The 26708-nt window shown below is 36.8% G+C and overlaps 1 protein-coding gene across 5 annotated transcripts in view; it reads left to right on the top strand.

The window, feature by feature from the left end:
- PRKD1 (protein kinase D1) overlaps window positions 1-26708 on the top strand; it is a 329820-nt gene that overhangs the window by 216998 nt on the left and 86114 nt on the right. For all 5 annotated transcript variants that reach the window (XM_072838104.1, XM_072838103.1, XM_072838107.1 and 2 more), the window contains 2 exons: window positions 19991-20122; window positions 21277-21437. In XM_072838104.1, coding sequence (XP_072694205.1) covers window positions 19991-20122; window positions 21277-21437 — 293 coding nt within the window. The remainder of the gene's footprint in view (window positions 1-19990; window positions 20123-21276; window positions 21438-26708) is intronic.

The raw sequence follows: 26708 nt of genomic DNA, 5'->3' as shown, positions 1-26708 counted from the left end.
GTTTGCTCATTATATTTAGGTTCATGTAGTTTTTTGCTATGGCAAATGTCATTGGTAGTATAATTAATTACATCTCTACTCAGCAATTTTGAAAGCTTAACTGCTCATTTTCTCAGCATTCTTAGTGGTTTTGGCTTCTACTGATCCTTCTAAAAGCATTTCACCATCGAGTATGTGAGTTCTTGAATACAAATTGGGCCATGTTGCATATTTGAATAAAAAGCACAGAATGGAAACTATGATCCATGAGGGCAGGTTCTGGTTTTACACAAAGGACAAAAGAGAAACATTTCTCAAAGACAGTATTTTTCCTTACGTAATTTAAAGATATTCAAAAGTGTAATTGCTTGACATGTCTAAGCACCCACCTAATAATTCCAACATAATAAGATTTCTGCTGGTTCATATTACTCAGAATACAATGAAGAATAATGCCTGTCATAATGACTTTCCAAATCCACATTGACAAGAGACATGAAGGAGGCAGCATTGTCCCATGTGGATACTGTATAACAGTGACACAGACAACTTATTCACCTTTCCCTTCACTCAATGTGAAAATATTACTCATCTCTGTTATGGACACATATAAATATAATTAGCTTGTGATTATTCAGAGACAGAATAAATTTGCCAGGATACTGATTTCTCTTCTCTTTTTTCCTTTTTATTCTTAAGCTTTTTAATTCATCACATGTTCTCATTTTCATGAGAAGACAAAGGTTCAGGGAGCAGAAAGTACATAATAAAACTTTGAAGTTTTACTGTGAGAAAAAAATTAGAGGCAGTAGCTAAATAAAGTTTGGGACTTTTTTTTTTTTAAATGTAATAACCTCCCAGTTTTGAAACCAAGAGAATATAAAAATATGAAAGGGAGCAGGCAAACAAGAAAAAGTAATACTTTCTTTCCAGTAGAAAATTTGTCCCAAAATACTGGTATAGAACTCTACAGAGCGAAGCTGAAACAAATGGAATAGTGCTTCTTAGTCTTAGTTTTCTTTTATTGCTTTTTAACAAATTACCACAATTTTTTGGAGTTCAAACAGCTCAAATTTATCTTATAGTTCCAGAGATGAGAAATCCTAATGGGTCTCACTGGCCTAAGAGAACGTGTTTCCTTGCCTTTTCCATTTTCTAGAGGCTCCCCACACTCCTTGGCCCTCCACCATCTTCAATGAGTAGTGAATTCTCCTCGTTTTCTATCACATATCACAAATATGTATCACATATTTATTCTACTGCAGTGGATATCCAAGCTCCCCATAGAGATCAAGCTGATGAGGGCAGTTGCTTCAGTCTTGGACTGCCATGGCCAATTAGAGAAAATACCATAAAAGGCTTGCCTTTACCTCCTCCCCTTTCCTCTTCCACATTTAAGGACCATTGTGATTACATTGTGCTAAACCCAGATAATACGAGATCATCTCTCTGTTTAAAGTGAGCGATTAACAGCCTTAATTCCATCTGCTACCTTAATTTATCTTTATTATAACATATTTACAAGTTTGGGGTATTTCGATGTAGACGTCTTTAGGAGGAGAGGGAAGTGATTCTTCTATCACAATCTTTTCTCTGACCTGAAGATTCACATCCAGCCCATATCCAAAATACACTGACCACATCCCAAGATCACCCTCAGTCATTTTAGAATCAACTCAAAGTCCAGGGATGCCTGGGCGGCTCAGCAGTTGAACGTCTGCTTTTGGCTCAAGGCGTGATCCTGGAATTCCCAGATTGAGTCGCACATCGGGCTCCCTGTGGGGAGCCTGGTTCTCCCTCTGCCTATGTCTCTGCCCCTCTCTGTGTCTCTCATGAATAAATAAATAAAATCTTAAAAAAAAAAAAAACACTCAAAGTCCAAAACCTCATTAGCTCAAAAGTCCCAGATCTCAGTGTGTGCATTTGAATATCTTGGGTATCTTGTTAAAATGTAGATTCTGCTTCAGTGGGTCTGTCAGGTAGCAGGTAGGAGTGTAAGGTGTGATTGTCTGAGATTACCTTTCTAAGCAGTGCTCACATTTTGATGCTTCAGGTCCATGGACCACATTCTAAATAGCAAGAATTTAACTTTTTTTTCCCCAAAAGCCTTAATGGGTATTGTTGGAAAACCTTTCATGAAATTTGGATTTAGACTTTTGGATTGAATACACAGAGCAGATCTTTGACAGACTTTAATATAATGCTATCTAGTGGAGACACACCCATACACACTCACACACACAAAAAAATGAGGGAAGGAGAAAGCCAAATGCTTGTGCCTAGGGCTTTGACCCAAGTATGTATACTCTTGGCCATGACTTAGAATTGTCATATTTATTCTACTGCAGTGGATATCCAAGCTCCCCACATAATCAAGCTGATGAGGGCAGTTGCTTCAGTCTTGAACCGCCATGGCCAGTGAGAGAAAATACCATAAAAGCCTTGCCTTACCTCCTACCTCTTATGTTGCAAGGAAGATTGAAGAGCAGAGACCACAACTGTCCTTACCCCAGCCGACTTTATTCCTCTGAGATGTTCCCATCCATTTGTAGGACTTCAGTCTATATAGTTTCTTGCGATCTGACTGATTAATTACAATGTAACTTCCACTTTGAGAATGGACCAGGTACTGCAATTGTCCAGAAATGGTTGCCTAGTTCCCCCCATCAGGTGGTCTGCCTCTTTAGGGATGGATGTCCCCAAGGCAAGCTGAATTCAGATAAGAATTCCTGATGAAAGAATAAACAGAAAGTAGATACCAAATGAGCTTACTGGGTTAGGGTTGAATGGTTCTCATCCAAAAAGAAGATTCAGTGAGGTGTAAGCCTGCTTCTTGCCGTTTAGAATCAGTTTAACCAGAGCCCAGGGTGGACCATCAACTCTCCATAAGTGGCATTTTTTTAATAGGACAGTACCATAGCTTTGAGAACTGACTCTCTTCTGTCTTAAGTAATATTCATTCCACACTGGCCAAGCTCAAAGGACTACTTACATGTGTATTTTAGAATCCACAAAGGGGAGAAACTATTGGTCATCCTAGCAGCTGATTAAGTCAGAAATGCCAGGCAAGGGATGGCACCTATATGGCCCATGTTTTGCCAGCACATTCCCTGTCCTTATGAGAGATGTTCTCAGCATTGCCTGTGGAGAGTTATTGAACCTACAGGGAGGCAATGATCAGTGGTAAAGGATGTTTGGAAGATTGGAGAATTTTGCTTCAGTTACACTGTCTTTCTCATAGATTTCTGATTTTACTAGGCTTATGTTAAACTGGAACATTCACTCCTAAACTTTGAAGCATAGCATCAGGCTTATATTTTTGACTGTGTTAGTCCTCACCGATTGTCATTTTACAATCCAGAGTCACATGTGTCTTTTGATGTTCTTAAAATTGTTATATGATGTTGTTTTATTTCTCTACCTAGCAAATTATGAGTGGCGATCATATCTTACTTCAATATGCCTGAAAAATAATAAACTGTTGCTAGATGCTAAGTTCTTTTTAATTGATTGGCTTCTAGAGACCCTTGAAAATCAGTGAGGTCACTCTTAGGCAGTGATTCTCACTTTGTTCACTCATTAGAGTTTTTAAAAAAATTCATATGTATGCTCCAAGCCAGAATAATTAAATCAGGTTCTCTAGAGGTTAGGACCAGAACTTGCCATTGGTTTAAAGCTTCCTGGGTGATTCAAGTGCACCACCAAGGGCAAGAATTTCTGCAGTAGATGCAAGCACTTTGTGAGAAGGAAGCACAGAGAGGCTTAGGAAAGCCCACCTGCTTTGACAGTGAATAGAAAATATGTGTTTGTTTTTGTTTCTCCTCTTAAGGCATAAAGAGGTTAGGAGGAAAGAGGTGATGAATGGTTCAGCTCTGCCCTGGGCTCATTTAAAGGTGCCAGAGGGCTAGTTACAGATTGCCTCAGGGGGATTATCATTATAGGACTGCAATCCAAGGACATTTTACTCCTGCTCCAGTGACCTAAAGGCATCACTGAGAACCTCTGCTACCTTCTAAAGCCATTTGCTGTGGATAAGAGAAGCTTAAATATAGGAGATTCCTTTGGCTTTCTAAATGAGGGAAGAAGTATGGACACAACTGCTTTCCTCTCTTATCTTCTTCAAGCCTCAAAATCTTAACTCTTTGCTCTACCTCTTACTTCTCAATGGCTCCTGTGATCTCTCCCAGACTGATGAAGTTTTCACACTGAAATGTTTCATTCTGTCACCTGTGGGTCTAAAACATGGGCTTGCCCTTCAAACCTTCCTTTCTTTCCTTTTTTAAAAATTAATGTACCAATATTGTGTTTCATCTATGCAAAGACAAGCCAAAGTAAACCAACTCCAAAAATAAACCAAAAAGTGCAACAGGCAACAAGTGAGGCCATATTTGCCTTCCAGTTCTTCTTTGTTCCTTTCTTCTGTATTCCCACTGTTTCTTCCTTAGCTGAAAGCCCTCTGGGTTCTTGTTGCTTTCTAAAGTGTTTGTGTTTTCTATTTATATGCTCTAAACATTACTCAACTATCACACCAAAGTACTTTTCTGTATAATCCACCTAGCTGGGGAGGGGATCACAAAGCGGTTTCTTTTCTTTTCTTTTCTTTTTTTTCTTTTCTTTCTTTCTGCTTTTCTTTTCTTCTTTTCTTTCTTTTCTTTTCTTTTCTTTTTAAAGATTTAATTTATTCTCAAGAGACACAGAAAGAAAGGCAGAAACACAGGAAGAGGGAGAAGCGGGCTCCCTGTAGGGAGCCTGTTGTGGGACTCCATCCCAGGACCCCGGAATCATGCCCTGAGCCAAAGGCAGATGCTCAACCACTGAGCCACCCAGGCATCCCCACAAGGCAGTTTCTAAGGCAATGGTAATTTTCTTCATTTGGATGGAATGTACAATGGCTGTTTATTATTAATCTTTAACCTACTCATATATTATATGTGCTCTTTTGTATATGTGATACTTTTAACTAAAATAAATTCCAGTCATTTTTTTAAAAAGACTTTAAATGATGTCTTACTGCATTCTAGAACCTTAACTGAAATACCAACATTGGCCATCAGCTAATCCCAAATAAACTATCCACTGTCTTTCCCACTTCTTGACTATAATAACCTTCCCATCCAATCCTGCTGGTTCCTTCAGTTCCCCAAACTTCCCACATTTATTTTCACTTCTGAACCTTATTCCCACTGTGTTTCTATCTGAGGAATTCGGTTTCTTCTTCAATCCAAGATTTATACTTTCAACTTTATTTTTTACAGCATATCATTCTGTGCAGTCTCCTTTCTCCTTCCCTGGAGCTCTTCCTGACCTTTACAATCTCCAGATCCATGTTTGATTATGTACTCTCTGTCTTATACTCTACTTTGCCTATTTTGTTTTTTAGTATCTTTACCATCTTTCCTCAGCTAGAATGTAAAATCCTAGAGGAATGACCATGAATCTTTTGCTACTTTCTTTGAAATATGTTGGAGGAGGCTGTATTTGTTTGGTTTAATCATGTCGAGTGTAGAAATAATCCAGAGAGTGTTACTGTAAATGTGGAGTGAGCCAAGAAATGTTGAAGGCCAGATACAGTCTCTGAGTGCCAAGAACAATGGCCTTTGAAAAGACTTCAAAGCTCTACCAAATGTAATAATCCTACAGGCCAAATCACCTTTTGGAACATTTTTCTCAGAATCACTTGTGCTAATATTATGTTTATAGCACACTTTAGGAAGATGGGCTAAAATTGACAAATGGTACATGATTAATCTATTTTCTGCTTATTATCAAATCAATTTTCTTCCATTTAAAATTTTCTTTTAGGATTTCTTTTCTTTTTTAAAAAGATATTATTTATTTATTCATGAGAGACACGGGGGGGGGGGGAGAGAGAGGTAGAGACATAGGCAGAGGGAGAAGCAGACTTCCTGCAAGGAGCCTGATGTGGGACTCGATCCCGAACCCCAGAATCATGACCTGAGCCAAAGGCAGATGCTCAACCGCTAAGCCACCCATGAGTCCCTATGTTTTATTTTCATCAGCTTTTTAGATAAATGTGGCACATGTCTTGGTTTCTGGGTTTTTTTCTTTATCATTTTCATCTAGGGGAATTACTAAAAAGAGTCCAGGAAAAATGATTGCACTCTCCTGCCATATGGCCTTCCAATAACATGCAGTATTTAATAATGGCTGAAGCTTGTAACTTACCTAAAGCTAGAAGTCGATGTACAAATTGTCCTCTGTTTTTAATGTTTATTTTAATGCTTATTATAATTTCAAGTATTTTATGAGTTAACATAAGGATTATCATGTTAGATGTATGCTACTTGTGTTGTGAATCAAATTTTCACAGTTTAACTTAAATCTGCACATTTATGTTAAAATCCATTATTTTTGCTAGAGATACAATTAAAATCAATTGAGTACTGATGCGTATTTTAATAGATTTATTCACTATCATATGATTTGGATTGGAATACTTCATTGGAATGTCTCTTTACTCTCTGGTCCATGCACACATACACATACATGCACTTTTTGATAGAAAAAATATTATTTAAGATGCACCAGCTTTCTCCCCACCCACTCAGAAAAAGTGCATTGTATAGGCAATTTTGGTGAAATTCTATCAAATACCTAAGTATAAACTATTTCAGAACACATAAAATTTGAAAATCTTGTCTAATAACTTACCAAATCCAGCAAAATTTTAATACTGAAACCTGGAAAAGACAATCTAAGAAAGAAAAGAAAACACAATGGATTGAATGTTTATGTCCATGAGCTTCATATTGAAATCCTAACCCCCAAAGTGATTGGTGTTAGGAACTAGGTCTGAGGAACTATCCTCATGAATGGGGAACTTATAAAAGATACCCCAGAGGTCTCTATCACCCCTTCTGCCATGTACAGTTAGTTACAGGGAAAGGCAGCCATCTGTGAACCAGGAAACAGACTCTCACCAGACACTGAATCTGCTGCTGCCTTGATCTTGGACTTCTCAGCCTCTAGAACCGTTGTTTGTAAGCTATCCAGTCTAAGTATTTTGTTACAGCAGCCCAAGCAGACTAAGACAGAAAGGAAACTGTAGACTGTGTTCACTAATGGAGTAGTTAATGTATTTAAACGCAATTCACTGGGCACTCTGATAAGCCTTTTTCAGATGTATAGAAAAGTTAATTAAATTGCCAGGAATCACCCATTTGCTTACTAGTAAAATTGTACTTAAAACCCAGGAATATCTGAAATCAGAACCCACATGCAATTAATGAAATGCCTTTGCTTTGTGGATATAAAATCCCTAAATAAAGTGTTGAGAAAAATAGAATCTATAAGAATACAAAAGAATAATACAAAATAACCAAGAAAATTGTTCTAGGAATAAAAAGTTGATTTGACATTATTAGTCAACTTTTATAATCTTTTATGAATTTTAATAAGAAATAGTTACCTTAAATCAAGAACACCATTTTGACAAGAATATGTTAGGCACCGCCCAATTAAGGTTAAGAAGAAGAAGCTGTCTTTACTAGTATTTAACATTGTTCAGGAAGTTCTTACCAGGGACGCCTGGGTGGCTCAGCAGTTGAGCATCTGCCTTTGGCTCAGGGCATGATCCCAGAGTCCCAGGATTGAGTCCCCCATCCGGCTTCCTGAAAGGAGCCTGCTTCTCCCTCTGCTTATGTCTCTGCCTCTCTCTGTGTGTATCTCTCGTGAATGAATAAATAAAATCTTTTAAAAAAAGGAAGTTCTTAGCAAATGTTCTTTTCTACAAGAAGAAATGAAATAGAAATACTGGAAAAGAAGAGGCAAAATGATACTGATTTGCAGTAGATTTGATAACTTGGAAAGTCCATATGTAGGTCTTGATTCAGGATGATCTAAATTATTCTCCAGAAAAAAAAAAAAAATTATTCTCCAGAACATCCCTCTTTAAAATGTCCATGCATTTTAGCCTAATTTGTCCACATTCAAAACCTGCATTACTATCACAGTTATCACTCTCATTTTACAGATGTGGTCACCAAGACCTACAGAATCAGGAATCATGGCCAGGCTCAGACACCTCATAAGTGGTGAAGCTGGGTTTCAAACCAGGCAGTCTTGCTCCAGAACTGGCATTCCTAACACATTACACTGTATTGAATAACACAGTCCTTTCTGCCTCCATGTCATCTACATGCCCAGCACAGAGTGAACTCTGCTGTCACATGAAATAATATTCAATCACAGGAGAATATTCCTGTACACTAGGAAAGGAGCTTATTATCCAAATTTCAAGGATTACGTATATAATTTGAAAATTACTTTGTTCCCCTCCCTCTCAATGCTGGAATATCTCATTGGAAAAACATTACTACCTAAAACTGTAACAGGAAACATCAGATCTATATAAAAATTTACATCTATCTTCTTTTAAACATTTTTCCTATGCTATTTATCCTCTGTTATCCTGAAATCACTAGATAGATTGTTTAGAATTTATATGCTGATAAAATTTACCCTTTGTTACTTTAAATAATAATGACTTTGGGATTTGCAATTTAAAACAAGAGAGAAAATGGAATTAAAAGCTAAAAATCAGATAAGACTGTAATAGTACTATATAAGAATAAAATGTATAATCAATGAGTAAATGAACAAAGTTGCAATAGTAATTATCACTTACCATATACATGCAGAGCATTTTGATATTCAAAACATGAATGTTGTTGCACAAAATTAATTAAAGCTTGTCCAAACATAGTTAATTTTAGATTAAAAATCATAATCTGCAACTACTTGTGGTGTTTTCTAAAAATTGTTTGGTAATGATGATCTTCCAAAATATTTTCTTAATTAGGACCAAAGTTTGTGATTTCATTTACAAAGATGAAATGTGATATAAGATCCTAAAATAAATATAGATAGACCTGTATATGAGATATGTCCCCAAACATGTTAATTTGTAAATTAAATATTCAGAACAAGAATAATTTCATGACCAAAAGAATATCATAAATAAAGATAATAGTTCCAAACTAATGTACCAAAGCCCACTGAATCTACAATGTACCCAATATGAACTAGGTTTCATGTATTTACCATCTACTGTCTTTCAAAGTATTTTTTGGTTCTTAATGTTGAGTTTTTAACATATTCTAGATACAAGTCCTTTCTCAGAAATGTATTTTGCAAATATTTTCTTCCAGATTGTAGCTTTTCTCTTCATTTTCTTAGATCTCTTGAAGACCAGAAATTTTTAATTTTGATAAAGCCTACCAGTTTTTTTTAATTAATTAAAGTTTTGGTTGTATCGAGAAATCTTTGTTTAGCCCAAGGTCGTGAACATTTTCTCTAAAGTTGTCTTCTAGAAGTCTTACGGTTTAGGTTTTCTGTTTAAGTCTAAGATCTGTTTTGAGTTTATTTTTTGCTAATGGTGTAAAAACATAAGATTATTATAAATCTACATATGCATGAATCCTTGAAAAAATATCTACTTTATTTTACCATATTTTAGGCACTACCACTGTATAGTGCCAAATATAATAGTTATTTTTAAATGTTTTCTCATTAAAATGATCGTGAAACTGTTATTTGAGTTTTAATTATACCCGTTTCAAGAGATGAAGAAGTAAGGTACAAAGATACCTTGCAGTTTAGCCATGATAGATGGAAACAGCAGGGAAGCCACTTTGTCTCTTCCCAAAGTCATGTGCTGTCCAGTGTTGTAAAAAATAGTTTTCAACAGTAAAGTCCCATGTTACGAATATCCTGTACTGAGCACAAACAAACATTCTCTTCTGCCTCTGCCTCCCTACTGGAACCTGTCTCCAGACCCCATATCCCTACCATCCTCAATCTCAATATGACCCTATACCCTAATGCGCTGGTAAATGGATAAACTGATGGTCTATTGAAAGAATTCACCTGGAGAATTGGTAAGCAGACTGAGTGAACTACAGATTCACAAACAACATGAATGAGTTACAAATGCATTCGGCTGTATTCCAAAGACTACATTTATATGATATTTTGAAAAAGGGATAGAAAATAAATCAGTGGTTGCCAGGGGATGGGGGTAGGGGGCGAGGAGGGGAGTTTCTCCACAGTGGCACAGAAGAATTTGGGAGGAGTTGGTAAAATTGCCGCAATGATGTGTAACACCATAAAACTGTACACAAAAAAGGGTGGATTTTACTTATGTAAATTATACCTCAATACACCTGACTCAAAAGCATAAACTCAGATTTTCAGTGTATAAAGCTCTTATTCTGATGAGTCAGAGTAGACCAATGAGTCAGTCAGCCTGATTGTTGAAAAAGAACCCAGGGAGTTCCTGAGCAGCATGGCCCCTTCTCTCTGTGCTCTGAGCGGCAGCCAGAACTCTTCCTGCATGCAGCAGGCCCTGGATTCAATTCAGCCCTCCCTGAACTCTTGCTTCTTCTGCAATGGGAATACCCAGCAGATTTCACAGCTTTTAAGGGTTTTGTTGTTGATGAATCAAAAGTAAGCATCTGTTTTCATGAAAGGTACAGTGAGACTTAAATGTGAAGCAAAGCATGTAGGACCTCAGTCTGGTGTATCTGTGTGCAAACGTATTTGACAACAGTGATGCCATTTGTTGCCAGAAACCCTGCTGCCTATCAGAGCATTTCAGATAGTACTGTACCCAGCCTCCTCTACTGGCCTTTTGTAAGTAGTCTAAAGGGCGATTTGAAAAATAAATACATAAATAAATAAATAAATAAATAAATAAATAAATAAATAAATAAATAAATAAATAAATAAAGGGCGATTTGTATGCGGGTGCTCCTCATGTAAATGAGGTCATTATCCTTTTAAAGGTATAACGTTTCCTGTATGTGCTGGAGCTTTCTAAGAAACAGACTTGACCTTTCTTTTCCTCATTCAGGGTGCCTGCGGAGCCTGCACTCATTAGCTAAAATTTGACTCCATGACATTTTTACTTAATTTTCTTTTTTCCTCTATGTTGGACACATGGGGCAACCATTTATGTTCTTTCTTGACCTGAGATGCTCTCTAATCTCTTTCCAGCTGTGGCATTTGTCATTCAGTCACATCAGGATATGGTGACCCTTCTTTCCCCACGGCAATTCCCAACTGTTAATTGATTCATTTTAGAGAGGGAACTAGACACAGTCCTATGGGCTTAGCTCCATTTAATTAGTGTTAACCAGAACAGTGGATAGAAAAGCAATTTCCTCTGCAGTGGAAATTTTTTATAAGGTAGTAGAGGAACAGTAATAGTTTTTAAAGCCCTTAAATTTTTAAGTGCTATGGGTTGGTAATAGATTTAAAAGCAGTATTGCCTTCTATTAATATTGATGGGGACAATAATTACAAATACTATTAATGATAACTGGGATTCAAACCCACATCTTTCCAATTACAAAGCCCACACTGTTAATCTAAATTATGCTAAGATATTTTTGTGATAACCACTGAGTCTGTGCTAGTTACTTTGAGTCTTTCTCATGGCCCAGTCAAGTTAGCTTTACTAAGCCAGTTTAATAGGCAGAGAGACTGAGGTTCAGAGAGGTGATCTGTGACTTACCTAAGGTTACTTATTTGCTATGAACAGGATTAGTAGCCAGGTCTGCTCTGACACTGTGTCCATGGTTTTCATCACCACTACACCATACTGCCTTTAAAGTACTAAGGAACTAGCAAGGACATCTCTGAAAAGCATTGCTAGACACTTTTTAAAGTGTGATCCAAATTACGGTTTTGACAGGCTTTGCTTTTAAAGTTCAAATACTATATTTACACATTGTTGGGACTTTGTAAAATATAGAACCTCGGAACTGCAGACAAGCATGGGTTTCGAAGCCATTGCTTTATTTATTCAGCCATGATTGAATCATATTAATTGATCATCGATATGTACATATGAAGTGAGAGAAGGTGTGGTCTCTATCTTCCAGCAATCTGTTAGGTCAGATATGAACAGATAAAGGAATAAGGGAGGGCGTGGCAGTATAGAGTGATACATTTTATAATACAGATGTGCCCAGGAGCTTATGAGAATAGAGAAGAGGACAGTTTACCTCACAAAGACAGTCACACCACAAAAGGCTTCCAGTGCAGGTGATACTGAGCTAAGTTTGGGGATGAGCAGAGTTAGCTACCTAGGGGTAGCAGCCACATGCTAAACAAAGCAAGAATTTGGGTGAAAGGGAAGCATACCTCACTAGTGGCTGGAGCAAAATGTTGAGGGGAATGTTCCCGGTAGATTTCTCAGTATAGAGATGGACTGAATAAAGTAGCTTTGCCCTATAGCTAGCCTTTGGTTACATGGTGTTCTATTTTGTATGTCTTTCATCTCGGAGCACCTTCTAGGCAGGAGGCACACTGCTGCTTCTAAAGCAGTTGTTATGTAACAGCAGAGTGAGTGGTTGTCTGAGAGGGAAACAAAGGGTGGGTCACTCAGGCATTAACTAGAACTCTCCTGGTTCATGAACAGATGGTAAACTGCTTCCTGAGCAGAGTTTTAGCCCTGCCATCAAACACTCCTGTCTTGCTACTTGCTTCTGGTTAAACAGAGGGGGAAAAAAAAGAAGAAGAAGGATTTATTTCCTTCTGAGCGAGGATGAATAATACATGCAGACTGTCCTAATTTTCATGATAGAACATAGGCCTTGTCACCCACATGTGTGGTGTCTAGCAAGTGCATAGGGGTCTCTCCTTGTCTGTTAGTAATTATAAATACCTGAAAGTATTAACATAATTAGCTTTCTGTGACCTAGCAGTATATAATTATAATAAATAAACCTATTGTAACTATGCTTTAAAAAAAGAGACTATCATTGTGACCCTTTGGCAAGTCATCCAGTAGTGCTTGCTACATGATCATGTTCATGAATGTACCCATTCAATTCCTTCCATCACTCTTAAGATTTATGAGCTCCTCTTACTTTCTAAAGTCTTTTTTCTTTTGTAGATTTGATGAGCATTCACTTGTTTTCTTTGGGTTGGTGTTTTAACTTTTTATTCATCAGGTGTAATACATATAATATTACACATATATATGGGTATGTGTGTATATATCTATATACATATGTAACAGGAAATTTACTGTTTCTTTGTTTCCTGTGTATTAGAAATATTTCTCATAATATAGGAAACAAGCTTCTAAATTGTATTTTACCCCAAGTAGTTAATTGTTAATCATTTGTTAAATGTTTTCCTGCTGTATTGATTTATGATATTTCCTCTTATCATGTTTTAAATTCATACATAGCGTGGATTACTGTGCCATCAGTATCTGGCTTTTTCTCTCTCTTGTCTTATGCACAGCTGGCACACTTTAAAATATTATAGTTTTATAGACTATTCTGATATTAACTAGGGCTGAATTTCATCATTACTCTCCTTTTAAACTTTTCCATTCATATCAGAATATTTTCTATTTCTCTTACACAAGACCTCCAGAATAATTCCATTAAGCCCATTAAAATTTTGTTAGACTATTCTGTTAGAATATGAAGATAGATGTTTTTCTTAAAAGTGAGCCCTCATGTATAATTTATTATGGCCTATTTAAAATAGTTCATTTAAAGCCCTTAGATGATCTTTATTCCTCTACTCTATTTTCTTCTCAAGTATATTTATTTTTTAATTTTTTGTTTGAAAATTGTCCTGTTCTAGAAAAGACTGGAAAGAATTACAGTTGAAAAATTCAGCTTTTTCTGTTTTGTTTGTTAGCATTAAACTAGTGTGTGTGTGTGTGTGTGTGTGTATGTGTCTTCATGTTTCGGGACATCTCTGCTTCATTCCTTCCACATATAACACAGCTGCAAGGTCCTTTGTTCTGTTTCAGGCTTTTTCAAAGCTTCGGCTTTTTCTTTCTATCAGTCTTCTTGGGGTGGCTCTTAACTGGCCAGAACCACCGTTGACTTCACTGGACTGTGTGCTTCTCCTTCTGTAGCTGATGCATTTTCTTTTTCAGAGGGAGCTTGACAGTTTCCTGGGCAGTTAAGTCAGCTTCTCTAGCTCCCACCCTTTTTCCTTCCTAATTAGGGTAACTTATTATTGTGCTATCAGTCTGGCTTGAGAGACCATTCCTCTTGGAGATATTTATTTATTTATTTATTTATTTATTTATTTATTTATTTATTTATTTATGGATCTCTGGCCATGGACTTATAAAATATTTTCCCAGAACTTTCTGAACTGCCTAATCAACATATCTAAGTACATTTTATGTTTTTTTTTTTTTTTCTCTTGGCTGCTATAACCTCTGGGATAGTCATAGCCTCCTAAGTTCCCATCATTGCACCTCACTAACGTTTTTCTGGTCAGATATGAGTTGAAAATGGAAATTCCCATCTCATTTCTTCAAAGGGAGAATTTGGTACAAACATGGCTTGGAAAGACTGGGACAAATGAAGAAGCAGAAAGAAATGACCAGCCTCAGGGTGCAGAAATGTGTGTATGGGAGGCAGGGGTAGTAAAGACATATGCAAGCATAATTTTACAAGCACTGTCAAGTATCTAGGCCACAAGAGCATGGAAATGATCTGTTGTCATCTTTCTGGTACCTGCCATGTGGACAATTGGGAGTCACTTTCCTAACTGTCCTGACAGTACACCAAAGATGAAATGTCAAGAGCTCATAGTAATTATAATTATAAAGAAATATGTAGTTAATCCTATAAATTGTCTATAATTACATGAAATCAGACTATATAAAATGTTCCTTCTTAATCTCATTCTCTACTTTTCAAAATACAACACACTTCATCCTTCAAGGTTATATTCAGTATCCATTCTTGATGAAACTTTCCCTGACAGATCCGGGCAGTTCTAGTCACCCTTTCTTTTTTTTTTTTTTTTTTTTTTTTAGATTTTATTTATTTATTCATAGAAACACACAGAGAGAGACAGAGACAGAGACAGAGATAGAGACACAGGCAGAGGGAAAAGCAGGCACCATACAGAGAGCCCGACGTGGGACCCGATCCAGGGTCTCCAGGATCACACCCTGGGCTGCAGGCGGCACCAAACCGCTGTGCCACTGGGGGTGCCCCTAGTCACCCTTTCTTTTGGGTTTCCATCTCTGCATTTTCTATTACAATTATTATGGATGTGTCATCCTCACTTTGACTTTGAACCCTTGACAACAGATATTGTGTTCCCTGTCATTTTTGTATTTCAAGCTTAGTATGTTACAGATACATTAATAAAACTAACATCAGTCTATATGCTTCAAGATAATTAGGACTGCTTGGCCTCCACAAGCTAATTGATGAAAAGTTGTGGACCATGTTGAAGTTACAGATGAGTGTGTGGGTTTCAGTATAAAAAAATATTTCTACTAATTTGAGATATTCTCAAATGCAACAAACTGATTTGTGAGGAGTCATCATTCCACCAATGGTAGCTCTCAAGGAACAGAGGATGGTTTATGTATATCTATTGTGTGTGTGTGTGTCTGGATAAATAATGGGATGTTAAAGTATAATGGTTTCTTATCCCTAAAACTGATGAGTATGTGTATTTATATGCAAATGGAATCCAGGAGCTATTTTCAGTATTCTGGAGGTTAAGGAAAAAGCAAATTTATCTACAACAAATCTTAACAGCTTTAAAATAACTTCATAATGTTTTGCTCTTGGCCAGACTTAGCAATTGAATGGGGCGACTCTGGTTATCTTGAGGACCCAAAACTCCAGTTGGCTGTGAGTGATGCATTACCTTTGATTTCATAACAATTTCAAAACCACTTATTGTTACTAACTCCTATTTGTTTGAAGGCAGAAGGATTTCATTTTTTTTTTAATTTTTATTTATTTATGATAGTCACACAGAGAGAGAGAGAGGCAGAGACACAGACAGAGGGAGAAGCAGGCTCCATGCACCGGGAGCCCGACGTGGGATTCGATCCTGGGTCTCCAGGATCGCGCCCTGGGCCAAAGGCAGGCACCAAACCGCTGCGCCACCCAGGGATCCCGGCAGAAGGATTTCAAAAACTAGAGTCCATACAGAAAGCATATTAAGAGGATAGTTGATCACAAATCGAATTAATTTCATTCCGTGGTTATTTCACGGACTTTTTTTCTCTCTAGTACCTTTTGCATCTCTGCGATGAGGATGCATGATACAAGGGTAATGTGTTATATTTAATTGCTATTTATAAAGATCTTTTCTAGTGATTCACAAAATAAAGATGCAGTTTATAATCCATTGTGTTTTAATGGACAGAGAAATACAATTTGATCCAGCACAGCTTAGAGAAATTGTATGGTTCAAGTGTGAAGACAATCTAAATCAAGATCCTGTGTTAGCTAGGACAGCTCCTTAATTTCTCTGAGATTCAGTCTTCCCATTCAGAAGTCGAGATAATAATAACATCTACTTCATAGATTGCTTGTGAAGTACGGAAAAGGATGTTACGTGCAGTGTGTTAACCTCTTCTATCTGTCCCAAATTGTTGACACCAGAAAGAGTTAATGCTTCTCCCAAATTGCCAAGATTGTCAATAAGAAAAAAAAATACTGAAAATCTTGGAGGAGCTGACACTATTTTATTTTATCATGCAAATAGTTTTGACCTCCAGAGATTATTTATTTTGCATCAGAAGCCTCATTCCTTCTGTACTGCTAACCAAACAGTTTATTCCATTTTGTGCAACAACTCATCATGAACCTTAAAAGAACTACTGATTATTTTAGAGTTTTTGGCTCAATTACCTGTTTCAAATGATCAGTGACTAAGGAAAGCATGTCATTTTCTCCTCTCTCGCACACTGGTGTATAACAATAGACTTTGAATAGAGCAAATCAGAGAGATACAAATACCAGTATAAGGGGCCCATTGTGCTTAGTTTGTAGCCCTGTCACATGCTTTTAATTTAGGTTGGTTGATTGATTATGACAAACTGACAGATAGCATATTGTTCCTCTCTTGGAGTCTCTAGACACTTTAATATTCTACTCTGATCTGTCCATTTTGATTCCAAAACTTAAGTGAAATGGAATTACAGCATTCACTTTGTTTTCCTGTGCTGAGTGATTATCTCTGAAGTGCAATTTTGTGATTAGGCGAGATGGCATGCCTACACTCAGCTAATACTGATTTCCCCCAGGGTGCAGAACAGGTAAATTCATAATGAATGGATGTTGTGTTTTGATTTCAAATGGATGTAAAACCTCCCCACACTTGGTAGTTTTATTTTAAAAATGTATTTAATTATTCTAAAATTAACAGGAGAATATTAAAATTGAACTTTAGAAAATGGCATTTGAACATAAGTCAAGGGTGCTAACTGCTTATGAATGTTAATCCCCTTAAAAAAGGGAAAAAGGCAGACTTACCTGACATAAACGGGGGCGGGGGGGGGGTTGGAGAAGGAGTATGGTCATTGAAAATCTTCAGTTTAATTATTTATATTTTTCTGATTAATTCAAAAATATCTGAGTGCAGCTTGGTATTAGTATTCTCAAATACCAGTGTTCCTTATTTTGAAAACCACAGTAATTATTAACTAATTGGTGTAATAGTATCATCATAGCTGCTTGGTTCTGAGGGCTGACTTTTAGGGGGAAGGAGAGAGAAACAGAAAGGAGTTAACGATTGGCACAAAGTATTTTCTTTGATATTTTGAAAACAGATTTTGTCCATGAGTAAGAGAACTAGTTTTAAAGAGAATTTACCATCCCCAAATTAGACATGTTTTGACCAAACCACAGAAGTAGATTATTGGTACCCAAATCATACTCCTCTACTGATAAACATTGACCATAATATTGTGAATCTTATAATATGCAATTTCTCAAACTTATTTAGGTTGAAATCCTTTTAATAAGGAATATTAACACTAGTCAGAACTTCCTGTAGGCAGTGTTGGTGCATGATCATAGTTCTTTGATCAGCTTCTTCTTCCCACACTTAAATCTCTTAGCATAGTATCTAGTATATATTAAGAGCTCAGTAAATCTTATTCTTGTTATTTTAATTATCTTTCCAGCTGAATAAAAGTAATAATTTTCATAAGTTGATTTTCAACAACAAAGCCCCTTAATTTGGAATAAAGTGCTTTTATTCAAGGCTCAAAGAACAACTAACCCATTAAAATTTTCAGTCTTCTATTATGTCCAGTTGTATGTCCTGTGAACCATCAGTAATATTCTTTCTGGTGGAAGTGATTCACTCTCCTAAATGTTCTATTATCTCTTGCCCTGAGGGATGTGATACCCTCAAAGTTGTCCTCATAATTTTGGATATCTACGGAGCAGAGATGAATGGCCTACATTTTCAGTATGCGCTCTCTCTCACCTTGCATACTTGAGTTAACAAGGGAAGCACTTCATTAAGTGCACTCAGTGAGTGATTTGTTAGCCTATAGCCTGCTCTCCAAGGCAGCAATAGGAAATCTACAAATGTTTATTCCACACAGCATAGAGCTATTGGACATAATTCTTTAGGCAGAGTTAGGAAAGATAAGATGCAATGGTGGTATGATGAAAAGGACAGTGAATTGGGGGCCAGAGCGACTATGGGTTGTAGTTGTAGTTCTATTTAGTATCTTAGTCCACAATTTGTAGTTTCTCTGAAAATCAGAAGTCATTTTATACTTGTTGTGGCGTTTTTTGTTTGTTTGTTTTTACCTATCTTTCTTGCTAGTTTGGTAGGCTCTGTAAAGACATCTTATTCATCTTTAGATCTTTACCCACAATTGTATTATTGACAATATTGAAGGTGCTTAACAAAGTTTCCCCCCAATTCTTTTTGAATAAAATTTTATGAAATCAAGTGCACATGGTCCTAACTTTAATGGAAGTGTAAGCTTTTCAGACTTGGAGAAGTTACCATTAATCACATCTTCTCTTTCTGTGTATGAGAAACTGAAGCTCGTGATGGTTGGGTGAGGTGTCACTTCAGTAATAGCAAAGCTGCAGCCAGCTTTCCTCCTCCCAGGTCAGCACTCTCTGGACTGTACTAGCTAGGCTCAACATTAGGCTATGTATGCAAATAGATCTAGAAAGATATACCCCCTACCCATTAGAATTTTGGGAAACTGGGTGATCCTTTACTTTCAATTCTCTGTATCTTTCTTGATTTGGACAACAACAAAAAACATAAACTAATTTTGTAACACAATAAAAAATATCATTTGGCAAAATATTATTTCAAAAGGTAGTGAATTGGGCAGCCCGGGTGGCTCTGTGGTTTAGCGCCCCCAAGGCCTGATCCTGGAGACCCAGGATCAAGTCCCATGTCGGGCTCCCTGCAGGGAGCCTACTTCTCCCTCTGCCTGTGTCTGCCTCTCTCTGTGTGTCTCTCATGAATAAATAAATAAAATCTTTAAAAAAAAAAAAAGTAGTGAATTTCAATACTTTGCAGGAGTACCATATAGAATAAGTAACAATATGTGTTAAAAGTACCCTACATCATGAACGTGTATTTCTCAAGGAGTGGACTGGATTCACCAGTGTGTTAAGCCCTTCTTATGTATTGGTGAAGAGGCTGCTTGGTTATTTATAGGTCATAATAAATGCTTGGTTATTTTGCCTTAAGAGTTCAAATAACTCTATATCCCCAAGAAGAGGCTGCTCAGATTTCTAATCTGTCTTGCAGGGGGCTCCCCCACTTCTGATGTACCTTTTCATGGTCATATTCAAATATACCATCTTCTGATCTGTCAAATTCAATCCATCAAATTTTTTTCATTAATATTTCTAACTAACTTTTTGGGGGAGAAAAAGCAAAATATTTTTAAGTCACATCAGGTATTTGTAAATCTGATTGAACTCTCCTTTTGTTCATGCCTTCTTCACATTTTACCTATTTTCAAAGTGCCCTGAAACTTTGACTAGCAGGAACAGGGGAGAGAGGGTTGCCGTGCCACACAATTGTAAAGCTGTGGTAAGAAGAATAGTCTCACTGCTATCACGAAGCAGTGTTGCATCTTATCTTTCCTGGCTTTGCCCAGAGTTATATCCATACTGTGTATTAACTATCCTGTATATAATTATCTACAGATCAGACTATCCATTTGGCTTATTTTCCAATGTTACTATTTTTACAGCTTCTGCCACCTTTGAAGACTTTCAGATTCGTCCCCACGCTCTTTTTGTTCATTCATACAGAGCTCCAGCTTTCTGTGATCACTGTGGAGAAATGCTGTGGGGGTTGGTGCGTCAAGGCCTTAAATGTGAAGGTAAGATCTTTCCCTCCCCAGTCAAGTCAGTCACATGCTGGAACATATAAATCATCTGCTTGTGTTGTGCCCTCTACAATTATGTCTTCTTTCCCTCAGATGTCTTCCAGTGATTTTTTGGATGCATGGATTCTGTTTTGTTCATTTCTTTACATTTCCTGTCTTCAGCATATTTGCTCTGACGTGGAAAACCTGATACTCATACTGTTTCCCCTGTGTTTTATGGATCCATTTCTTTTGTGTGATTTTGGCAACAAACTAAAAATAACATTTGCTTCTGAAGTCAGAATTAGTAGGCATTCAACAAATGTGTGTTGAAATACGCAGAGATTTAGGAGATTAATCAAACCATGCAAAGTCATTCAGCTGTAGAGTGACCGACTGGAACTTGTACCCATGTTTCTCATGTGAACAGTGAATAGTGGAAATATTAAAAGAAAATGGTGCTTTCCTAATTATCTACCATGTGGAAACCACCATGTATGGTATCTTACATATTTTCTTAACAGTTCTACAAGGTAGTTATTTTTTTAAAGATTTATTTATTTATGAGAGATACAGAGAGGCAGAGACATAGGCAAAGAGAGAAGTGGGCTCCCCACAGGGATTCCAATGAGGGACTTGATCCCAGGACCCCGGGGCCACAACCTGAGCCAAAGGCAGGTGCTCAACCACTGAGCCACCCAGGCATCCCTACAAGGTAGTTAGCCCTATAAAGTAAGGTATGCAAGGTCATATGGACAAAAAAATTGTGGAACCAGGGTTCAGATCAATGTAGTTCAGAAGTTGTGATGCTCTGTGATTAACTTTCCCTTACGTATCCACTCACATTAGAACTTGTGGCAGTTAAAAATGCCTCGGGTGTTCTCTTTGGGTTTTCATGGCTCAATCCCTCCGAGCCCAAGTCCATTGTATCAAAGAACATTTTAAAAAATTGATAACCAGAGTAGTTGCTGAACTTGTCCAATAGAATCAGAATTCAAAAACTCACCCTATTTACAAATTGTGAAAAGAAATCAGAAAAAGCTCGAGAGAAAATTTGAATTTCCAAATAGCCCCAAGAAACAGTACTATTTTTAAAAATGCATAATTTAATACCAAAAGAGCTTTTAATTTATGGTTGAACAAAAATCATTTTTACTTTCTCTTTCCAGGGTGCGGTCTGAATTACCATAAGAGATGTGCATTTAAAATACCCAACAATTGCAGTGGCGTGAGGAGGAGAAGGCTCTCCAACGTTTCCCTCACTGGGCTCAGCACTGTCCGCACAGCGTCTGCTGAGCTCTCCAGCAGTGCTCCTGACGAGCCCCTTCTGGTACAGCCTCCTGTTTATCCATTTATCCATTTACATGAGAGATCTGTGGGACGATGGGATAACAGCGTCAATCAAGACAGTGCCCTGGGAGGGAGGACACAGCCAAGGTGTTAATGACTAGATTTCTTTAGGGCCTGTGCTGTAGAGTGTTCAGGGCTTCATCAAATATCCAAAGCTTTGAGTTTGCTTTTTCATCTGTGAACTTCATGCAGTTAGAAATAGGTGAGGTTTCATCGTGGTCATAGGGCCAGAGTGGCACAAACTAATGTGTAAATATTACAAAACATAATTTGTCAAAATCTGGAAACCAGAAGCAAAAGAAGTTCTCTTTGTGACATAGGTGAATATTTCTTCTAGGAGAAAATTTTAAACTTGCTCTTACGAAAATATGAAAGTCTTCAATGTCTTGGCATTACTGGCAGACATTCTGGAGTATTGTCAGAGTGACACTGATTGACAAATGCTGAGAGAAAAATAAGACTTGAATACCTTAAATATTTCCATTATTAGTTCTAATATACTTATGGATATGACTTAAGTATTATTCTTTAAGAGAGTTAAATTTAGATTTTCCAAACATTCAAAACCAAGTAAAAATTGTGATAATTATGTGAATTATTTAAAGTAAGAACATAAACTGACAGTGCAAGACTTTAAATATCCCATATTTACTCCCTCCTTCCAAAGAATATTACAAAGACTTTTTATAATCTAGCTATTATAAAAATCATTTAAGAAATTTAGAAATTATTACAACATTAAGGTTAAATTATTCCTTCTTGGAGTGGAGGGGAGGCAATACATTTTGAAGACATCTCTAAAAAAAGTTGTATCAACTAGTCTCTGGTTTGAAAAATATTTTGTTGTGATCTTTATGTTACAGCGTAAACCAGACATATAGCCCAAATGCATGCTTATTTTGGTAAATAGGAAAATGTTATAGTCTGTTTTCCTGAGACTTCCTTTTAGGACTTTATTGTGTTTTCATTCTTTCATGAAGTAAACCTGTTGGGGGAATGCAAGTACTTAATCCTACCATTAACTAGAAGACTATATTATGTTTAATAGCTATGCAGAATGTATGTGTGTGACTTTATATTATTTTGTAAAGTTGCATGAATTGGAACTACTGGTATTCAAATTGAAAGGTACTTAAATCAAAAGCTGTTTACTTTTCCAGCAACTCATGTCAGCTTCCCAATTCTGAAATTCTTTGATTTAGTTTGAATTTTTATAGACTAGTTCCTCTTGCTCACTGAGACACATGGTGTTTTTAGAATACTTAAAAATTTAGAAGCAAAATTATAAATTAATTGTATATTGTTTTCAATTTTACCAAGAAAAGTTCTTAAAAAATTATTTAATATCCCATCAGAAATCTAAAGCTCTAAAGCCATTCATTATTAGACTAGATTAGAATCCAGATGATTAATGCTAAAGATTCTTCTTTTAAATCGGTGTCAACTTTATATAATATATACATATATATGCATATACACGTTTTACATATATATATGTGCATATATAATACAAAACAGTACATATATAATTTATATAAGTATGAATTGAGTTACATATTTAAGTTATATGCATGCATATATTTACAAATGTATAATTTATATGTGAATATAATTTAGGTTACATAACTATAGTCTTTAACACAGGTTTTTAAATCAAATTATTTAATTGCTTTATTTAACCAAATTAAATAATTATTTCATCATTTGAATTACTTGATTACAAGCTATATTTTACATGAAATGTTGAAATTCATTAGTGCTTTATTGGTAAATGAAAATTTTTATAGTAGAATGCTGAAAATGTTTTTTTTAATATATTTTGAAAAATCTGATTTTAACCATGTCTGTCAAGGAGGCTTATAAGATTGTGACCAAATCAGATATTTGTGAGGTGAGAAAATATTGGGGCCATAAAATACTTTGAAAAATGTTATTATGATAAACTTTCATGACCTTGTATAAAAAGCCTGACAGGCAATGTTTAAATGAGAAATGCCCTTGGAAATCATATTTCTGACACCATTTGACACACTGGCTCTCAAAGTCCTGTTTTACATGTATCAGAGCTCTTTGTGCCCTCATGGTATGCCTGTTTATTTCTTGTTTTATCCAAACACTGAGAAAAGAAGCAAACACTGGCCCACTTTGAGGAGGGCACATATTTTCTGGTTGTCTTGGGTCACAGTCATGCCTTGGCTACTTCATGTCAGGACAAAACCAGTCTGCTCTACCAAGGCATTTTGGAGTACAGTGAATATGTCCTTCTTTATCCCTGGGCAAGACATAAAAGGTCAGCAATTACAGTTTAAAATTTATAGCAAATACCTAATCAAAAGTAGTATTATGGAAATAATACTAAAACCTTTTAGTTCTCTATACAATAAAAGATATTTTTCCACTTCTGAAAAAGACAATGATCAAGATATAAAGATGGCATTCCTTATTAATCTCATTATATCACCCATGTTGAAAAGTTACCCATGACAAGTGTAGAGATTTTTTCTAAAATGTAAGAAAATGATTTTTCCTGTCCATACTTGATGATTATTTTTTTTGTATTTTAATAGATGTTTATTGTTTTAAACTACTGAGTTTGTTATGCAGTAATAGTTAACAAATACAATTATATTTCATTAGAAAATCATCCTTTACAAGAATTTTTAATTTATTGCAATAGTTTATATTATTGCAATAGTTTTATATGGCATTCTCTCATGAAATTTGTTTCTTTTTTTTTTAATAATAAATTTATTTTTTATTGGTATTCAATTTACCAACATACAGAATAACACCCAGTGCTCATCCCGTCAAGTGCCCCCCTCAGTGCCCATCACCCATTCACCCCCACCCCCCGCCCTCCTCCCCTTCCATCACCCCTAGTTCATTTCCCAGAGTTAGGGGTCTTTATGTTCTGTCTCCCTTTCTGATATTTCCCACACATTTCGTCTCCCTTCCCTTATATTCCCTTTCACTATTATTTATATTCCCCAAATGAATGAGAACATATAATGTTTGTCCTTCTCCGATTGACTTATTTCACTCAGCATAATACCCTCCAGTTCCATCCACATTGAAGCAAATGGTGGGTATTTGTCGTTTCTAATGGCTGAGGAATATTCCATTGTATACATAGACCACATCTTCTTTATCCATTCATCTTTCGATGGACACTGAGGCTCCTTCCACAATTTGGCTATTGTGGCCATTGCTGCTAGAAACATTGGGGTGCAGGTGTCCCGGCGTTTCATTGCATCTGAATCTTTGGGGTAAATCCCCAGCAGTGCAATTGCTGGGTCGTAGGGCAGGTCTATTTTTAACTCTTTGAGGAACCTCCACACAGTTTTCCAGAGTGGCTGCACCAGTTCACATTCCCACCAACAGTGTAAGAGGGTTCCCTTTTCTCCGCATCCGCTCCAACATTTGTGGTTTCCTGCCTTGTTAATTTTCCCCATTCTCACTGGTGTGAGGTGGTATCTCATTGTGGTTTTGATTTGTATTTCCCTGATGGCAAGTGATGCAGAGCATTTTCTCATGTGCGTGTTGGCCATGTTTGTGTCTTCTTCTGTGAGATTTCTCTTCATGTCTTTTGCCCATTTCATGATTGGATTGTTCGTTTCTTTGCTGTTGAGTTTAAGAAGTTCTTTATAGATTTTGGATACTAGCCCTTTATCTGATATGTCATTTGCAAATATCTTCTCCCATTCTGTAGGTTGTCTTTTAGTTTTGTTGACTGTATTCTTTGCTGTGCAAAAGCTTCTTATCTTGATGAAGTCCCAATAGTTCATTTGTGCTTTTGTTTCTTTTGCCTTCGTGGATGTATCTTGCAAGAAGTTACTGTGGCCGAGTTCAAAAAGGGTGTTGCCTGTGTTCTCCTCTAGGATTTTGATGGACTCTTGTCTCACATTTAGATCTTTCATCCATTTTGAGTTTATCTTTGTGTATGGTGCAAGAGAGTGGTCTAGTTTCATTCTTCTGCATGTGGATGTCCAATTTTCCCAGCACCATTTATTGAAGAGGCTGTCTTTCTTCCAGTGGATAGTCTTTCCTCCTTTATCGAATATTAGTTGACCATAAAGTTTAGGGTCCACTTCTGGGTTCTCTGTTCTGTTCCATTGATCTATGTGTCTGTTTTTGTGCCAGTACCACACTGTCTTGATGACCACAGCTTTGTAGTACAACCTGAAATCTGGCATTGTGATGCCCCCAGCTATGGTTTTCTTTTTTAAAATTCCCGTGGCTATTCGGGGTCTTTTCTGATTCCACACAAATCTTAAAATAATTTGTTCTAACTTTCTGAAGAAAGTCCATGGTATTTTTTTTTTTTTTTTTTTTTTTTTTTTTTATTGGTGTTCAATTTACTAACATACAGGATAACACCCAGTGCCCGTCACCCATTCACTCCCACCCCCCGCCCTCCTCCCCTTCTACCACCCCTAGTTCGTTTCCCAGAGTTAGCAGTCTTTATGTTCTGTCTCCCTTTCTGATATTTCCCACACATTTCTTCTCCCTTCCCTTATTTTCCCTTTCACTATTATTTATATTCCCCAAATGAATGAGAACATATAATGTTTGTCCTTCTCCGACTGACTTACTTCACTCAGCATAATACCCTCCAGTTCCATCCACGTTGAAGCAAATGGTGGGTATTTGTCATTTCTAATAGCTGAGTAATATTCCATTGTATACATAAACCACATCTTCTTTATCCATTCATCTTTCGTTGGACACCGAGGCTCCTTCCACAGTTTGGCTATCGTGGCCATTGCTGCTAGAAACATCGGGGTGCAGGTGTCCCAGCGTTTCATTGCATTTGTATCTTTGGGGTAAATCCCCAACAGTGCAATTGCTGGGTCGTAGGGCAGGTCTATTTTTAACTCTTTGAGGAACCTCCACACAGTTTTCCACAGTGGCTGCACCAGTTCACATTCCCACCAACAGTGTAAGAGGGTTCCCTTTTCTCCACATCCTCTCCAACATTTGTTGTTTCCTGCCTTGTTAATTTTTCCCATTCTCACTGGTGTGAGGTGGTATCTCATTGTGGTTTTGATTTGTATTTCCCTGATGGCAAGTGATGCAGAGCATTTTCTCATGTGCATGTTGGCCATGTCTATGTCTTCTTCTGTGAGATTTCTGTTCATGTCTTTTGCCCATTTCATGATTGGATTGTTTGTTTCTTTGGTGTTGAGTTTAATAAGTTCTTTATAGATCTTGGAAACTAGCCCTTTATCTGATATGTCATTTGCAAATATCT

Source organism: Canis lupus, chromosome 9, assembly GCF_048164855.1.
Source record: "Canis lupus baileyi chromosome 9, mCanLup2.hap1, whole genome shotgun sequence".
NCBI classification, from domain to species: domain Eukaryota; kingdom Metazoa; phylum Chordata; class Mammalia; order Carnivora; family Canidae; genus Canis; species Canis lupus.
The sequence above is the reverse complement of the archived record's forward strand: the minus strand, read 5'-3'. Positions and strand labels throughout refer to the sequence as shown.